The sequence below is a fragment of the Vulpes lagopus genome, chromosome 10 (assembly GCF_018345385.1).
Source record: "Vulpes lagopus strain Blue_001 chromosome 10, ASM1834538v1, whole genome shotgun sequence".
In the NCBI taxonomy this organism is placed as follows: domain Eukaryota; kingdom Metazoa; phylum Chordata; class Mammalia; order Carnivora; family Canidae; genus Vulpes; species Vulpes lagopus.
In genome coordinates this window covers 8,991,048-9,009,627 of record NC_054833.1, presented here as the reverse complement: position 1 = coordinate 9,009,627, position 18,580 = coordinate 8,991,048, and the positions used below count along the sequence as shown (strand labels likewise).

At 44.9% G+C, this 18,580-nt stretch overlaps 1 protein-coding gene across 2 annotated transcripts in view; it reads left to right on the top strand.

Annotated features, from left to right (window-relative positions):
- The first annotated feature begins 2,543 nt into the window (after positions 1–2,543).
- RNF144B (ring finger protein 144B) overlaps positions 2,544–18,580 on the top strand; it is a 78,226-nt gene continuing 62,189 nt past the window's right edge. The window contains exons 1-2 of one of the 2 annotated variants that reach the window (XM_041770944.1): positions 2,544–3,054; positions 15,390–15,590. In XM_041770944.1, coding sequence (XP_041626878.1) covers positions 15,426–15,590 — 165 coding nt within the window. In that variant the 5' untranslated portion in view covers positions 2,544–3,054; positions 15,390–15,425. The other variant, XM_041770945.1, reaches the window with a different exon arrangement.

Below are 18,580 nucleotides of genomic sequence, written 5' to 3'. Positions count from 1 at the left end.
AAATTTTTATTTATTTATGATTGTCACAGAGAGAGAGAGAGAGAGAGAGAGAGAGAGAGGCAGAGACACAGGCAGAGGGAGAAGCAGGCTCCATGCACCGGGAGCCCGATGTGGGACTCGATCCCGGGTCTCCAGGATCACGCCCTGGGCCAAAGGCAGGCGCCAAACCGCTGCGCCACCCAGGGATCCCCATCTTATTTATTTTTATTTGTTTTTTAAAAGAGTTTATTTGAGAGAGAGAATGAGTCAGGGAAGAGGCAGAGGGAAAAGCAGATTCCTCACTGAGCAGGGAGCCTGAAGTGGGGCTTGATCCCAGGATCCCAGGATTGTGTCCTGAGCTGAAGGCAGATGCTTAACTGAGCCCCTCAGGCACCTGAAAGTTGATTATCTTAGCGCCTAACTACTGCTAAATTTGGAGCTAGACTCCGTGGGGTGGTCATTAACGTGTACCTTTTCACCTAATACAATTCAGGTCTCATTCCAGCTCTGCCCCTCTCTGGTTCCGGCCAACCACTTCAAACTCCCTGGCCATCAGGTTCCTTGTCTTTAAAATTAGGCATTTCGACTAAACTTGCTGGAACAACTTTTCAGCCTCAAATGTCCTCTGATACTATTACTTTGGGTCCCTCCCTACTGTGTGCTCTCTGTCTTATTTTCCTTGCCTGCCTTCTCTTCCTCCCCCAGTAATGGACTGGTCTGGGCCTGTCCTACCATCGTGTAGGTACGTTGTTTTCTTCAAGCGCATGGCTTTGGCCTGTAGGTTTTCTTGAACAGGGAGGGCTGAGAAGCAGTTTCCTTATGTTGTCTGGAGTGGTACCCACTGCCCCTGCTTTACTGGCACGCTCAGATCCCTTCCACAACAGACAGGTGGGCCCGTTCCTTTTAGGAAGCACACTCCTGGCTGCCTTTGCAAAAGTAGAGTGAGGTTGCCCAGCAGGTACAGAAAGATTCCTGTATCACAGCAGGGACATTTCTAAATTGCAAGGGTTCAACAGATTAGGGACTGTGATTGTGACATGGGGAGGGGAGGAGGGGTGGTGGCAGGTGTGGGGAGTGAATAGGTATATCATGTTTTAAACACACAAGTTAAGTGTCAGAGATTTTGTGGTGAGGAGGGCGCATCATAGCATACCCTACAGCTTCTGGATTGCTGTGTTACCTTCTCTTCAACCAGATCCAACCTGCCTGCCAGGTCACAATGGGTTCCCACATCCAATCTGTTGCTAAAGCACTTCAAGCAAAATCACTGTGTCATCAAGGTGTGCCTTTATTTTAGGAGGTAAGCGAAGACTGTCCTGCTCTGAATTGCCTGTGTTCTCATTTAATCAGGGGACGCAAAAGGACAAATCAGGGACAGGGTGTTTCCGATGAGATGTGTGGCTGGGAAATGTTTCTATAAAAACAGTGTGCTGCCAGGGTGGGAAGGCAGGTTGGGGATCCCAAGTAAAAGAGATTTTTGAAGAAGCTGGGAAGGAGGGAGAGAGGGAAGGAGTCCTAGCGGGAACAAGGGCTGATGAGCCACAAGCTTGCAAGGCCAAGAGGTGAAATGTCCTGGTCTGGGTGGGGGGTGAAGGGCATTGAAGGGCTGCCAGCCAGGCACCCTGCCCCGGATTTCTGCAGCGGTAGTCCCAGGAGGGGGTGGGGGTAGAGAGAGAGACCAAGAAGGAGGAGGGGGGAGGGAGGGAGAGAGAGGAGAGAGGGAGTGGGAAGAGGAGAGGAGAGGGAGAGAGGAGGAGAAGCAGGAGGGGGGGAGAGGGAGAAAGCGAGGAGGAGGAGGAGGAGGAGGAGGAGGAGGAGGAGGAGAGGGAGAAGGAGAGAAGAAGAGAGGGAGAGAGAGGAAGAGAGAGAGAAAGGAGAGGGAGAGAGGAGAGAGGGAGTGGGAAGAGGAGAGAAGAGAGGAGAAAGAGGAGAGGGAGAGAGAGGAGAGAGAGGAGAGGGAGAGGGAGAGAGGAGGAAGAGGAGAGAGAGAGGAGAGAGAGAGGGAGAGAGGAGGAGCAGGAGAGGGAGGGGAGGGGGAGAGAGGAGGAAGAGGAGGAGAGGGAGAGAAGAGGAGGAGAGAGAGGGGGGAGAGGGAGAGGGAGGAGGAGAGAGGGGGAGAGGGAGAGATAGGAGGAAGAGGAGGAGGAGGAGAGAGGCAGGAGGGGGAGAGAGGAGGAGGGGGGAGAGGCAGAGGGAGGAGGAGAGAGGGGGAGAGGGAGAGATAGGAGGAAGAGGAGGAGGAGGAGAGAGACAGGAGGGGGAGAGAGGAGGAGGGGGGAGAGGCAGAGGGAGGAGGAGAGAGGGGGAGAGGGAGAGATAGGAGGAAGAGGAGGAGGAGGAGAGAGACAGGAGGGGGAGAGAGGAGGAGGGGGGAGAGGGAGGAGGAGAGAGGGGGGAGAGGGAGAGATAGGAAGAGGAGGAGGAGGAGAGAGACAGGAGGGGGAGAGAGGAGGAGGGGGAGAGGGAGGAGGAGAGAGGGGGAGAGGAGGAGAGATAGGAAGAGGAGGAGGAGGAGAGAGACAGGAGGGGGAGAGAGGAGGAGGGGGGAGAGGGAGGAGGAGAGAGGGGGGAGAGGGAGAGAGACAGGAGGGGGGAGGGCGCGGGGCCGCGTGCGGAGCAGCGAGCGCAGGGGTGAGCGGAGCAGCGAGCGCAGGGGTCCAGCCTGCGGCCGGGGGGCGGGGCGGGGCGGGGGTCAAGGCCCCTCACCTGCTCTCCCGGTGCGACCCAGATGGGAAGTAGGAAGTGCCGCGCCTGCGCTTCCTGTATAAATAAGCGCGCGGCTCGCAGCGCTCCTGCTGCCCGCGGCTGGCGAGCTGCGCCCCACGCTCCGCGGCGCTCGGGGCGGCGGGCGGCGGGCGGCGGGCGGCGGGCGGCGGGCGGCTGTCGGCCCCGCTCCTCCTCCGGCGCGCCTCCCGCCCCTCCTCCCCCTCCCCGCCCCCCCCCCCGGCCGCAGCCCTGCGGAGCGCCGAGCGCCGAGCCCGGGGCGCGGGAGCCGGCCGGGCCTCCCGGGGGCGCGCAGCCTGGTCGCGGGGCGCGCGGGGGTCGCTGCCCGCAGGACCGCGGCTCTCCTGCCAGGTAGGTTCGGCGTGGCCGGGCCGGCGGGTGCTGGCCTGGGAAAAGGGAGAGGAAGAAAAAAAAAAAAGAAGGAGCAGAGTCTCGGACTCCCGGGTTCGGAGCTTGCCTCCTGGCCGCGGCGCCCCAGCCGCGCGCCTCCGGCACCTGTTAACTTTTCCCGGCGGACGCCCTGGAAAGGTAAAGAGAAAGTGATCCGTGACCCGACGGCCTCCACGGGGGTACGGCGGGCAGGTTCGAGGTTGGCTCAGCCCCCGCCCCCGCCTTTCTCGGGGGGACCAGACCCCAGTCGGCATCCCCGCGGGCGCTCCCCTGGGGCCCTGGGCGTCGACCTGCCTCGACGCGCGGACGGTGGGGTCTCGGCGATCCCGGTGGTTTCGTCAGGGAATCGCTGATAAGGCGCAGCGGGACTCTGGTCCTCGGTTGCTGCTCTCGCGTTTTAAGTCAAAACGAAAGCGATCCCCGCGCCCGCGGAGACAGGGTCCCGCGAGCCGAGGTCTCCCCAGGCACCTCTTGCTCGGGTCTAGGAGCTTCGGGGACTCTGCTGCGCGTCCGGCCCTGATGCCTGCCTCTACTTCCCACGCTCAGACTTCGCAGGAACGAATTCTCCTGTTCTGCAGAAATGCCCTCGTCCTTGCTTCCACTGTCGTGTGCCACTTCATTTCTTGCTGCTGCACCGATCTTGACTAAACGTTAGCTGGGGGTCCCGGTAGGTCCCGGTAGGTCCCTGCAGGTCCCGGTAGGTCCCGGTAGGTCCCTGCAGGTCCCGGTAGGTCCCTGTAGGACTGCGCTCTTGTAATGCGGCGTTTCTGGATGTTAATTTGGACACTGCAAGGTCTGAATTAAAGAACAATATCTTAGCATTTCGGAAGCAGCAGATTGGGGGTGGGGGGAGAAGGGGGGGGGTCTAGGCCCAGAAACAAAATAAATGAACTTTGAGATGACTCAGTTTTCAGGGTGTGGGCAAGAGGCAAAAAGGAATCCAGCCAGTCTTACTGATGGATCTGGCTGCTGCAGTTTGCGCTGAGATGGTCCCTGGGCCCTTTCCCATCCCATTGCTCTGTGGATCCCTCCTTCTCCTGACTCTGTCCTCCCTTCCCTTATGAACAGAACTTAGTTCTGTTCCTAAGTAGCAGCCCCTCAAGTATCTCTGAAACCATCTTGAAGAGGAGGTGGAGGGGGCGAGAAACATCTACGTAGCAGACCCTTGAGCCGCATTGAGATAATTGTATTCAGTCCAAGGCCGCGTTTTCACACACCTCCAGTTTTACCTGTGTGCACCTGTGACTCACCTCTTTTTCTTTGTGGAGGGCACACACTTGGAAAAATAGGAAAGAGAAAAAACTCTTCTGTTTCTCAAGTTTTCTCTGACAAATTGAAACTTCTTTTTTTTTTTTTTTCAAATTGAAACTTCTTGATGAGTAAACAAATCCAAGGTAAACGTGTATAGAGAATGTAAGAATAAAAAGGATGTCAAGTAGCAGAATTAGGCAGCTTGACATTTTATTTAAAACAGAAGAAAACATAACCCCCCCCCCAAAAAAAACCCTGAAGCAATCACCCTAGATAACTTTATCCTGCACTACTGTGCTGGAAGTGAGGTGTGAGTGTGGTCAAGCACTGTCCATTTACCCAGAGTTTTACAAATATTTACAGTCATCTATGCCAAATATCTTTGCACTGAGCCCCAGAGAACATTCTCAGCATTCAAAAGCTCCATTCTCATGAATGGCTTCAGTTCATTGGCAATTTAAAGGCATCCAGGCTTTCAAACTAGGTCAGTTTAAGACATGTCTTTTTTTTTTTTCCAAATAATTAAGTTTTTGGGTCTCCCAGATTATGAACTAGGTTTTCTGATGCAAGCTTGACAGCAGAGTGAAAAGTTATGCTCTATCTACAAAGAAAAAAAAAAGAGCTTATTTTATCTATGTAGTAACCATTTAGCTTCCTCAAAACTATCTTTCTCTTCAGCAATAGTACTTTTAATTTGAGAAAGTGTATTTATATTTTTTGTTTTTGAGAAGCAACTTTAATATTTTGGGGGTTCAGAAACATTTCTGAGGACTTCAGAATCCTATCTTTGTAGTGTTTCTGCTAATTCTGGCTTCTGTGTTTGCCCTGGCCTTGACTTACAACGTTACTTTCTTGTTGAGTGAGATTCTTAGTGTTTGAAATCACTAGTTTGAGGTAGAGGTCAGGAATCATGCTGAACCCAGATGTTGGTAGAGGGTCGAAGTCCAAACAGTTTTGACTAAACCTACTTTGTGCAACTGATTGTTTTGGATACGGGCAAGGAGCCAAGATGCCACACAAATCATGCTTTCCATGGTGAGTTTTGGGAAATAGGGATCTGCAGCCCTTGCTCCGGAATCCTGAGATCTGATTTGGCAAGAATGCCCTACCTGAGTTTATAGAAGCTCCTTAGCTCTAGCACATTACCAATAGCTTTCACCTTGGCATTTGTTGGAAGTGAATACACATGAGAGCCAGGCCTTGCATATTCTCTCTCCTCCATGTACATGTAAAGAAGTTCTCCACTGGGACACCTGGGTGGCTCAGCAGTTGAGCATCTACCTTCAGCTCAGGGCGTGATCCCAGGGTCCTGGGATTGAGTCTGGCATCGAGCTCCCTACAGGGAGCCTGCTTCCCCCTCCGCCTATGTCTCTGCCTCTCTCTCTCTGTGTCTCTCATGAATAAATAAGTAAATAAAATCTTAAAAAAAAAATAAAAAATGGTATCCGCTGCAGGATCCAGTGACTACTGACTGCCAGATGTGCTCTAGATGCTGAAGATAAAGAGAAGGATAAGATGTGGCCTCTGTCCTGAAGGAGTTGGTATAAGCTTGGATATTACATTGTTTGGGGTTGCAATTTTTAATTTGTGTTGCTTTACCTGAGCCTGTTAGAGGTTTGCCATCTTGACTTTTTTTTTGTAATGTTTCTCCTATGTCGTCTGAGCCTTATATAACTTGAAGTGGCATAACAGTACCGAAGTTCATTTATTTAATTATTTAGGTTTCAGTTTGCTTGTTCACCTTTAGGTACACGTGGGAGGTCTTGTACAATGTTCCTATTTTTATTAACTTTGGCATTTGCTTTTGCTCATTTGATGGGTACTTCTAAACCCAATGCATCACGCTGCGGTAGTTATTAAAACATGGAAGACTGTACATTCAGGAGAGTAGAAGTGGTCAACGTTTTTGCAACACAGAATGAGAACCTTCTCGTATGTGATGAGACCTCCGTTCTTGAACTGAAAACACAGCCACCTAGGGGACATATACTTCTCAAATTCATAGCAGAAGCTACAGCTGATCATGTGGCTTGTAGCTTCTGTTCAAGAACATACTTTGAAAGCCGTGTCTCATTGGTTGCCAGTTCCTCTGCAGTCATGAGTTTGAGTCCCAGGCCTTGAGTCAACTGATTCTTTGTCTTTGAGGGAAGACAGAACAAGCAAGACATCTCCCACTTGGCTCTTTATTGGACTTGTGGCTGAAGCTATAAGCCCACAAACTGTCCTGTGTATTATTATATAAAACTATCTGTTGACAACCTCCTCCACTAGTTTATTCTTTGTAAGTGGGGACTGGTTTTAACCACTTTGACATTCCTAACACCTAACATGTGGAATTCAGTTCCTTGTGGGTCAACTTGGTTTCCTGCATTATTGATTTTTTGTTAATTTTTTTTTTTAAGGAATTGATTTGGAAAAAGCATACAAAAATAGACAGGCTGCCCCTTGCTTAGTGTGAGATTGAAAGGAGTCCTCTCTCAAACCGGTTTTTAAATTTGTTTGTATTTAAAACTTCTGTATGAAACTTTCACAAGACGGGATAATACATATATACACATGTTTTTATTCATTTGGAGAAAACATTTTGATTTAGGTATTCGTGCTTTAGCAGCTGTAGTTTCGTGGCAGTGTCTTGACCCAAGAAATCAGCCCATCTCTTGCTCTATGGGGCTTTCTGAAATAACACTTCTCCTTGATCTGTTAATTACATCATTGTCTGACCTGCCTGTAAGTGGCGTCCCTTCCTGCTTCTGAACTTTGTTGTTATGCCAGGCAGGGGAAAGAAAATTATTCAGCAGGGCTGTATGAATAATTGTGGGAGGCAAGGGAACCACTGATTAAAACACGGGGTGGGCTGGGCACAGTGGTGATGTCGAGGAGGGAGCTACCATGATGAGTGTAAAATTGCAATGCCAAAAATATCATTGAGCTGTTATTCTCCTTTTCACTCCTACCTTCTTTGTTAAGTTTTTTTTGTTGTTGTTGTTAGGAAAGCTGGGAATGGATTTTCTCCTCTTGGGCCTTTCCCTGTAGTGGTAACGAGAACATGGAAAGAAGGCAAGAAAAAAGAAATGTACTTTTTAGGAGAAGGATCAACATTTTGCCAATGTTAAAATTTGCCATCTCAGATGCCTGTACTCTATAGGTTTAGAGAATTAGCTTATCCCAACATCATCTACTTTGGTGGCCATTATCTTGACAGATCTTTCTATATATTTTGTAGGGAAAAAAAGTAAAAATTAGATCTTATTATTCTCACTATAAAAAAATTGTAAGTAGTTGAGGGGATGGATGTATTAATTAACCTTATGGTAATCGTTTTGAAACATGTATAGACATACAGGTATATACACACATGTGTATGATCACTGCATCGTATACCTTAAACTTATACAATCCTATTAATTGATTATATTTCAATAAAGCTGGAAGAAAATTAGATCTTGTTAATAGCTGTACTAGACTTTATACAGAATCTAATAGCAAAGAGACTGTTAAGAAGCAATATCTGCTAATATTTAAGAAGCTAGTCCTAATGGAGTGTCTGTCCTTTTTACCCACATAGTAGTTAATAGGGATATGTTTGCGCACCAGTTCCATTTTTAGAAGCTAACAATCTCCGGGTTACACATTTATAATCTTAATGCCATCCTGGTACCTGTTGAGATGAAGATGTTGAAAGTTAAGGAATTACAGACTGAAGTATTTTTTATTTCCTGGTTTCCTCTGAATGAGGCTGAGAAGCAGGGGGGGAAGGACACCATTGTCCCCTTCCTATCCCATGAAGCACAATGGTAAACAGGCTTTTACATAACACTGCTACCTCACAAGGCCTGAATAGGTGAATATTTACTTCTATCACATCTAAGAATTAAGTATTTATTAGATTTGTTTATAATAGAGAACAGTGTCTAATATATATTTTGCAAATAATGACAAAGTAGTGTCCTATATGTGGTGCCAGATATCTACTCATTGGCCTTGAGCAATATTCTTTTAAAAAATAATTAAATAGATATAAAATATTTCTTTCTCCCCCCCCCGCCCCCCAGAATTTATGTATGAGAAACACATAGAGAGAGGTAGAGACATAGGCAGAGGGAGAAGCAGGCTCCCTGTGGGAAGCATAATGCGGGACTCGATCCCAGCACCCTGGGATCACTCCCTGAGCCAAAGGCAGATGTTCAACCACTGAGCCACCCAGGTGTCCCTATTTCTGTTTTTCTGATATTACTGGATTTGTACTGGCTCATCTAGTCCTTAAATGACTAGAGAGTGGGTCAAAGGTGCAAGCTGAGAGTAGAACCACAGCACCGGCCACTGTGGAGGTCTACCATAAATCCTTGTAACACCCATTGCTCAGCCAGCTGGTCTACCTTCCATTCCAGACTGTATTTAAGGTAGAGCTTGAACAAATGGCTTTTGGCTGTTGATGGGCCAGCACTTCACTAGACTGAGTCATTACTATCTGAGTCATTAATAGCCTCTGTTAAGGACCTGAACTAGCAGCTAAATAAATAATTGTATTTGGCAGAAGTGCCAAGGTCAATGCGATACTAATTTTCAGATTTTGTTGAGTAGAATCTGGTTGCCTGCCATGTCATTCTTAGTTGGTATTGGGAGAGCTCTCCTAACAAAGCAGAGATGGGATCTTCGGATTGCTATATCATTCTACTCTGTTAAGAGTATCGGCTTCCTGAGAAAAATCTCTCCATTATAAAGGCAACAGTTCAGCCTTACCTTCCCCACTACCTACCCTTCTTGAAAACCTTTTCCTTTGTTAGGTCTGTGTGAGTCATGCATTCATATCTTTTATTCCAGCTACCTCACAGGAATGACTCGGTGTCTTACATGAGCATGTAAACATTTTGAGAGTATTCCTCTGTTTTATCCCTTATTCTTTATATATATATATATATATATATATATATATATATATATATATATATAATTTTTAAAAAAATATCCCTTATTCTTGAGTAAATCTTCAACTTTCATGGCATAGTTTGGAAGTAAGATCTCAGCACAGATCAAGTAGATTTTTACAGAAACCTGTTACATCAATAATATCCACTTGACTCATTTTGTTCACTTTCTCCCTCTCTGGGTCTCTTTAACCATGCTTTATCCATTTATCTAAGTTCAAAAATTTTTTCTGGATGGTGTAAAAATTCCTGAATAACTAGATAAGTATCCTGGTAAAGCAGTATCCCTTCCAACTGCATTATCTTTTTGTGCAACGGAATGATTGCTGTGATTTTGGGTAGTGAGACAGGCGTAACCTACGTTAGTTAAAAATACTTTGAAAGTTGGCTCTCACACCCTCTGCATTTTTGGAGCAGATTGCTTTTTCAGGCCACCAGCAGAATATGAAAATTCCTTATACATCCTGTGCTTCCAGCATAGCTTGTGAAGTATTCCTTTCCTTGGCAATTCTGATCAAAACACATGAGGGGAAAAGTGACTTTTATATTCTTTTCTATCTGACAGTACTAGCTTCTCACATAATGAACACTTTATGGTACAAGAGACAATCAGGCTAGGAAGAACCGCTGATTCCCCTTTCTTGGTAATTTGGTGCAAAATCAGATGATTTAAAGGGCCTTTCTTTGCTTGCATGCCCCAGCCTATCTGCCCTGTCATGTGGCTGCTTATATTTAAGCAAGTGATGCTTCTACAGTTTGGGTGAAGTCCGCCTTCACCACCACCGCCTCTCCCAACCCTACCACCAACTTTAGAAAGTTCAAATCTAAAGGCAGTGGTCAGGTTTCTTTTCTTCCCAACCTGCCGCTTGTGTTCTCTGCCAGAAATTCTTTTCTCACTGGGTTCTTGACACCCAGTAAGAGGCTCAGTCACCTTTGTAGTAATTATAAAAGCAATTATAATTGCTACTGTTTTAAACAAGCAGTAGGCCGGAGCATTCAAGTCACTTTCTTATTTTAGGTAAAACATGAGGTATGAGGTAGAACAAGTTGAGCAAGCTAGTGAGAACGAGTTACGGGCTCTCTGGAGGGAAGACTTCTTGGAACCCAGAGGGGTGTGGGTGTGGATTGTCAGCTTACCTGTGAAGTTGTATCCTGTGACAGGGTCCGGAGCTGCAGGTGTGTGGTCACCTTCTTCTGGACACCCCCCCGAGAGTCATGCCAATGCTCATGGTTTGGGTGGGCAGATGAGCTTCTGCTCTTGGTGGTTGCATGTCATGGAGACCCAGGAATCCTGGGAAGACATAAACGGAGGACCATTAGGATGCCTTAGAGCCACTGACCAGCATCTGAGGGAGACAGTCTCAGGGTTTTCCTGATGATTGCTTGCAGAGCTCTCTATGTAATGAATCAATGGGGAAAGGATTTCTTGTTTGATGCCTTTTTTCTTTTTTTTTAAATGAAGCACTCATTCATTCTTAAAATGTTCATTACTGATTTTGCCCAGAGCAAAAACCAAGAAGCTACTTTTCAAACTGTGTCTGATGAAGTCTCTATCTTCTGTGATGGTGTCTGGGAGGCTGCTGAGGGAAAGGTCCGGGGGACCTGGCCCAGCTCTGCTAGTACTGCTGGCCCCAGCACGGCCTCCCCTTAGCTCCTTGAAATGGTGGCAGTTCACTTACAATTGTGTTTTTGTAAAATTCCATTGCTTTAAAAAATGTCCGAATGCCATCACTTTAGGGAATTGGTGTTATGGCACACAGAAACGTAAATCATTTCTTTTTGAAGAATCATTTTGGATTGTTCACATCTCAAAGAGATGAAGTACGTGACCTCCTTCCTGAGTCTCCACTACAAGCACTGCCTTGTTTGGAATGCTTGGAATTTTTGTTGTTGTTTTAACAAAACAGGTCTCTGCTTTGGAAAAGGCTTTTGTCATAAAAATAAAGTACACTTTAAAAAGTTGTATGTATATTAAACCACTTTATCGAGGTAGGATTGACAGACAAGAAGCTATTCATACTTAATATATACAACTTGATGAGTTATATGCCTGTGGAATAGCATAATGCTGATACTTAACAGTGTTATATTGCATACTTAGAAATCTGCTAAGAGGGTAGATCTTATGTTAAGTGCTCTTGCCACACACACACACACACACACACACACACACACACACACTGATAAATAAAGGGGGCAGGAGGAAACTTTTGGAGGTGATAGCTATTTTTAAATATATTTTATGTATTATTCATGAGAACACTGGGAGAGAGTCAGAGACTTAGGCAGGTTCCCTGTGGGGAGCCCCATGCGAAACTCGATCCCAGGACCCCGAGATTACAACCTGAGCCAAAGGCAGATGTTCAACCACTGAGCCACCCAGGTGTCCCTATTTTTATATTTTTATAACTTTGATATTGTAACTCACAAAGCAAAGAGTGGAAACTTAATGGACATGGCAAGAGAGGAGATTATGTTTCAGGTGGCCACGATTAACACAATTTCTAGTTCTGCTTTCAAAAGAATTCTAAGAGATAATCTAAGAAGTATTCAATTACATATTTGTTTCTCAAGTGTTATAGGTCTCTTTCTAAAAAAATAATAGAGGGGCAGCCCGGGTGGCTCAGCGGTTTAGCGCCACCTTCAGCCCAGGACCTGATCCTGGAGACCTGAGATCAGGTCCCATGTCAGGCTCCCTGCATGGAGCCTGCTTCTCCCTCTGCCTATGTCTCTACGTCTCTCTCTCTCTGTCTCTCATGAATAAATAAATAAAACCTTTAAAAATATATATAGAGAGACACCTGACTGGCTCAGTCAGTGGACCATGCAACTCTTGGTCTTGGATTCATGAGCTCAAAACTCACATTGAGGGTAGAGGTTATATTAAAAAATGAAAAAAAAAAAAACCAAAATAATATAGGTTAAGGCTGTAAGAAATAATTGACTTTGTTGAAGAATACCTAGGTCTTCTGCTGGGTTGGAACAACAGGATTTACCTATTCATAATTGCTTCTTCCAAATGGGCTCTTCATGTAATTGACATTTGTGGTGGGAAGGTGGTTCAGCCTGTATCATTCCTGTCTTTCCTCCTCAGGAAGCATTTGCTGGCTACATTTCTTCTGCTTCTTCTAAAATTGTATTAAGTTTTAACATTTTGATTCCAGTATAGTTAACATACAGTGTTATATTAGCTGCAGGTGAACAATATAGCAATTCAGCAGTTCTATACATTAATACATTACCCAGTGCTCATCATGAGAAGTGTACTAGCTACACTTTCTTCTCAAATGTTTGACTTGGGATTTCTCTTTTTGAGTGCAAAGATAATTGGAATATATGGTATGCACCATGTTGGGAAAACAGAAATGTGAAGACAGCAGTTGGGGGAGATTGGTGATATATGTGTTACAGAACGGGGGTGTCTTGGAGAAACAAACAAATGATAGTTGTTTAAGTGTAAACTGCAAGGAGGAGACAGACAAAATCACTTATTTTTACTCCTAATTGACCTTAAAGATAGATTTTCCCTTCAAAATACTGAATTTGGTAGGCATGTTGTTTTGCTCTTGGATGATAGCTAATTAATAGTTAAGCAAATAAGAACACCATGTCTCGAACCTTATTGGGCCTTTCCCAAGAAATATCATGGAAGCCAATCACTGGTTAGCTTCCTATTCAAATGTATTTTTAATTAAGTCTACTGCTACTCGGAGAGGGAGTAGGGGAAAAACCTTGAATATTTCAGGTTACTAGAGTTAGTAACTATTGATTCTCTCTGGTATGATATTAAGTTGGTGGAGCTGGACCTCAAAAACTTCTTTTTCCTTCCATCTAATCCAGTTTGTTTTTCTCTCCATTGTTGCGTACCTTTGTGTGTATATATTGAGGCGTAAGCCACTGTAGGGCTATGTAGCAGATGCCAAACATGTAATTTCTTTTGCCCAAAAATGGGGAGGGGGGGGGAAGAGTCTGGTTCTTGTAGAGGGAGAGGCTCTTTAGAATGATTTCTGTTGGCCACAGTCTTTTAAAATAGTAAGAACTTTAAGATTTTTCTTTTCTTTAATTAGAACATGGAATTTCTTGATATGATCTAAACTATGGAAGATTATTTTTACAATTACTTTACCTCTTTTAAAGATAATCTGAATAAAAACAAGTAGAAGGGCATCAGCTCTAATTTTTATTTTTCAGTGTAGAAAAATCCTTTCTATATTCATGCCATGTTTGGAGACAGATTTCACTCTGTATAGTTTTAGTATGATACTTGTAGTCATGGGTTTTTGGTCTCTTTCTCTCTTCTTTCCCTCTTCCCTACCCCTTCTTCCTTCTCTCTCTCTCCATGTTCCATCCCTCCATGTAAAACCCACTTGTGAGGCAGCCCTGGCGTAGTGGACCAGGCTTTGGGCATCGTTTCAGAAGATGGAGGTTTGAATTTTGCTCTGCTCTATACAAGCTCTGAGAATTTTGGCCTATTATTTAACTTCTGAGGACCTCAACTCCTCTACGGAGCGAAGGAAAAAATCCTCAGGGTTGCAAAAGTTGAAATGAAATGACGTATGTGAAGGAACACAGTTAACACTGATGAACACAGTGAACACTGTTGAAAAAAATATATTGGTGTAAGATTATACATAACATAAAATTTACCATTTTGGTCATTTTAAGTGTATAATTCAGTGACATGATGCACACTCACAACCTTGTGCAACCGTCACACTATCCGTTTGCAGAACTTCGTCATCATTCCAAACAGAAACTCCATACTCATGAAATAGTAACTCTAATTCCCTCTGTCTGTACTTTCTGTCTCTCTGACATTGACTTAATAGGTACCTCGCATTGATGGAATCACACCATATTTGCCCTTTTGTGTCTGGCTTATTTCACTTTTCATAATGTCTTCAAGGTTCATCTGTATTGGAGCGTGTGTCACAGTCTCATTCCCTTGTAAGGTGAATAGTATTCCATTGAGTGTTTGTATCACAGTTTGTTTATCCATTCATCTCTTTGATGGGCATTTGGATAGTATCCGCCTTTTGTCCATCATGACCACTGGTGTGAGGCACATTGATGTGCGAGTGTCTGTACCCTAGTTTCAGTTCTTCTGGGTGTACACCAAGGAGTAGAATTATTGGATCATATGGCAATTCTTTGTTTAATTTTTTTTGAGTGACATCCTGTTTTCAAGTATTTTTGTTTTTTAATCTGTTGGATTGTAGTGATGCCACTCCTGAATGGTGTGTTCTTTGTGGTCCTTTCATTCCCATAATTTACATGCAATGAGTCAGGATGGTGAGGTCACTTTGTTTGTTTATTTATTAAAGATTTTATTTAGGGATCCCTGGGTGGCGCTAGTGGTTTGGTGCCTGCCTTTGGCCCGGGGCGCGATCCTGGAGACCCGGGATCGAGTCCCGCGTCGGGCTCCCGGTGCATGGAGCCTGCTTCTCCCTCTCCCTCTGCCTGTGTCTCTGCCTCTCTCTCTCTCTCTCTCTCTCTCTCTCTCTGTGACTATCATAAAATAATAAAATTAAAAAAAAAAAAGATTTTATTTATTTATTCAACAGAGAGAGGTGTGTGCACAAGTAGGGTGGAGGGGCAGAGGGAGAGGGAGAAGCATGCTTCCCTGCTAAGCAGGTAGCCCAATGTGGGCCTTGATCCCAGGACTTTGGGGTCATGACCTGAGCTGAAGGCAGAAGTTTAACTGACTGAGCTACTCAGGCACCTCTAGATGGTGAGGTCACTTTAAATGTCAGGACTCCAGGGGTATCTGAGTGGCTCAGTGGTTGAATATCTGCCTTCAGCTCAGTGCATGATCCCGGGATCCTGGGATTGAGTCCTGTATCAGGCTCGCATCAGGGTGTCTGCTTCTCCCTCTGCCTCTCTCTCTCTCTGTGTCTCTTATGAATAAATAAATAAAATCGTAAAAATAAATAAATGTCAGGACTTCAGGAACACCTTGCCAAGGTGGCAAACTCTGTAGCCCATGGTTCTCAGAGATGCCTTTGTTGTGCACTAGGCATCAGAGAAGGTGAAGGTTTGCTCTGTTGGTTTACAGGTGTGTTGGTTAAACAACAACTGTGTGAATGAATATCATATTTTCTGCTTTGGACCTTCTTGCAGAGATCGAGGAAACTGAAGAACGCTGAGGACAGGTGGATGGGCTCCATTGGTAGGCTCCACTATCTCACCATGACCACGGAAAATCCGATGCCAGGAGACCTGGCTCCAGCCCCCCTCGTCACTTGCAAACTCTGCCTGTGTGAACAGTCCCTGGACAAGATGACCACACTCCAGGAATGCCGGTGCATCTTCTGTACCGCTGTGAGTTTTCCTTGATGCTGTCATCATGAGCATGAGGAAATGCAAAAGGGGAGAATGAGAAAATGTACAGGATAGGTTTCTGTGGCTTTCTGAGAAGTCAGGGTTTGCTACAACAGGCTCCTGTTTGGGAGGGAAAACTCCACGTTTGGATCGGTTTCCAAATAGTATCTTGAATGGTAAATCTGATCGTCACTGTTTTTTAGGCAAAGGATAATGTATCTGTGAAATTTAATGCTTGGTTAAATAAGCAGAATCTGTTCTTAAGTACTAGGCAAGAACAAAATAGAAATTTTTAAAAAAGATTTTATTTATGTATTCATGAGAGGCACACAGAGAGAGGCAGAGACATAGGCAGAGGGAGAAGCAGGTTCCCTGCAGGGGGCCCAATGTGGGACTTGATCCCAGGACCCAGGATCACGACCTGAGCCGAAGGCAGACACTTAACCACTCAGCCACCCAGGTGCCCCAAAATAGAAATATTTTTAACATGCCTTAGTTAACTACCATCTGTAAGGAGTTTATCAGGTATTCTGAATGATGGAGAAATCAGGTAGCAATTTTTACTGAATTTTCTTTCCTATACTTGCTCATCTTCTACAAAGCACATGATATATAATTCTTTTACTTTGTCATATCTCCTTTTTTTCTATTTTTACAATATGCTGAATGGTACCTATTCTTCATAATCAAGAGAACCCTGTAGAACTCCAAGGATCGGCTTGTCTGTTTTAGTTTGACACTTGGTATTAATGTCTCTGACCCTCATCGCACATTTCCCTGAAGATTGGTTGGTTAAGGTGTGAAGATGGGAAACAGACTGATGAATTCAAAGTGGCTACTAGAAGCATGAACTCAAGTGGTATTATTTAAATTTTCATTTATTTAGAAATCTTTTGAGCTCCTGCTGTATGCCAGGCACTATGCTGGATGTTGGGAATGTAGCAGTGAATGAGATACTTCCCATTTGGAGGATGGACACATTGAAGGAGCCATACAAGTTTAGTGGGATCAGGGGAAGCTAGATATAGCATATCAAAAGAACGTCTCACCCACCTGGAGGTGGGACGGACATACTGGTAGCAGTGATCTCTGACCTGAGGCTTCAAACAAGAGTTGCAAACTGATGCTCATGGGCCACGTCTGGGCTCAACACATTTCTGTTTGGATTCCCAGTTGTGAAATTTCATGAGAAAATGAAAAAGTGGTAAGATGTAGCTTCTCTGTATTCATAGGCCCAGAAATAGATGATCTTCCCTCCCTCCCTTCCTCTCTCCCTCCCTCTCTCCATATATATAATATATAAAGATTTATTTTTCTTTATTTTAAAGAAGGAAAGACAGAAAGCACGTGAGTGGGGAGAGCAGAAGAGGGAGAGAACCCCAAGCAGACTCCCTGCTGAGCTGCGGAGCTGGACGTGGGACTCGATGCCATGACCCTGAGATCATAAACTGAGCCAAAACCAAGAGTCCGAGGCTCAGTTGACTGTGCCACTCAGGTGCCCTTCCCCTGTTTTTATTACCTGTCTCTCTTCTATATGTATTTGAATCAACTACCCTTTTAACCTGAGGATGGATTCAGAGTCATGTAGGACGCATGCTGGCATCTCAGGATGGGAGAGGCCTGATGCCCAGGTTAAAATATTTACCATTTATCTATGCTTTGGTAGGTCTTGTGTGGGCAGACTGTTAATGTTTATTATACAAAAAGCTTAATAATCCCCAGGCAGTTGTGGGTTTAATGCCCTGACTTGAGAGGGAAGTTGAGTTGTTCAGTTACAGTGACCAGTGCTTACATCAAGGGGAAGGGGAGAAAGCAGTCATTAAGGAAGTAGAATTATTTATTAAGAGGCGTGTTTCCTAAGCATACTATAAAAAAGAAAATAAAACAAAAGCAGATAACAAGTTAAGGTGAAATAAATTTTGCCTCATCTCGGTGTTTTTTTTTTTTGTTAGCTAATCTAATCAACACAAAATGTTCTCAAGCTTGTTTATAGCAATTTATAAAATTTTTTTTTGATTGAGGATTAGGGTAGGGAGAAGCCTTGGAATGACTTTTTTAGGTAAAAAAAGGAAAGTGACTAAAATCCTTCCCTTATGTCTCCAATGCTGAGATCCAAAGATGACCGCGAGTAGTAGTGTTTATTCATTTAATCATGGAGCCCCCACTGAGCAGGACCCGTGTCCCAGCAACTGTTCTAGGCACTGGGACTTCCCAGTTTCAGAAACAAAACCCAGCAGAGATCCTTGCATAGATCTTAGGAGCTGTATCTCATCAAAGGCAGTTGCATAATAAACAATAAACAGAATAAATGGGTGAGTTATATGGGCTTGAGTAATAGGGCTCAGAGAAAAAACAGTGGGGTGAGGGAGGTGGCAAACAGGCAGGGGATGTTGCAGGTCGAGTAGGGCATCAGGAGGAGGCCACGGTGACATCTGTACTGGCTCTTCCTCTTCTATCAGTATGTGTTGCTTAAGGAAGTGACCTTGTCAGCCAGGGGGGGCTTCAGCTTCCTTTGGTCTTGCTCTGCTGCCCAGTGCTGTGCTTCGAAAGGCATTATTTCTCTGACTTTCTCCTATATGTTTCGGACCCTTGCCTAATCCTTGAAATGCATGAGTCACAAGCAACGTTTGGTTAAAGGCGGGATGGAAATTTCTGTCTCCGGGTTACTGATGTTCAAAAAGCAGGATATAGAATTCAGTTTTCGCGATGAGACTTCATGGTTCAGGATTCAGGTTTGTGCATCAGCGTCGGGTAGAGAAGTACACACGCAGAGGTGGTATCTGACACCCTCCCAAGGATTGTCGCAATAGATGTTGGTTCCCAGTTAAAGACAACACAGCGGTTTCTCGGTTCTCCTTTGGTAATCTGGAGGTAGGAGTTAGCACAATTAGATTATCCTGTCATCTGCAATCATACTTCCTCATTGTTGGGGAGTGCTCCAAAGTAGAAAGTCAGATGGCTTGGTATTTTTGATATCTCTCCAAGTCTGG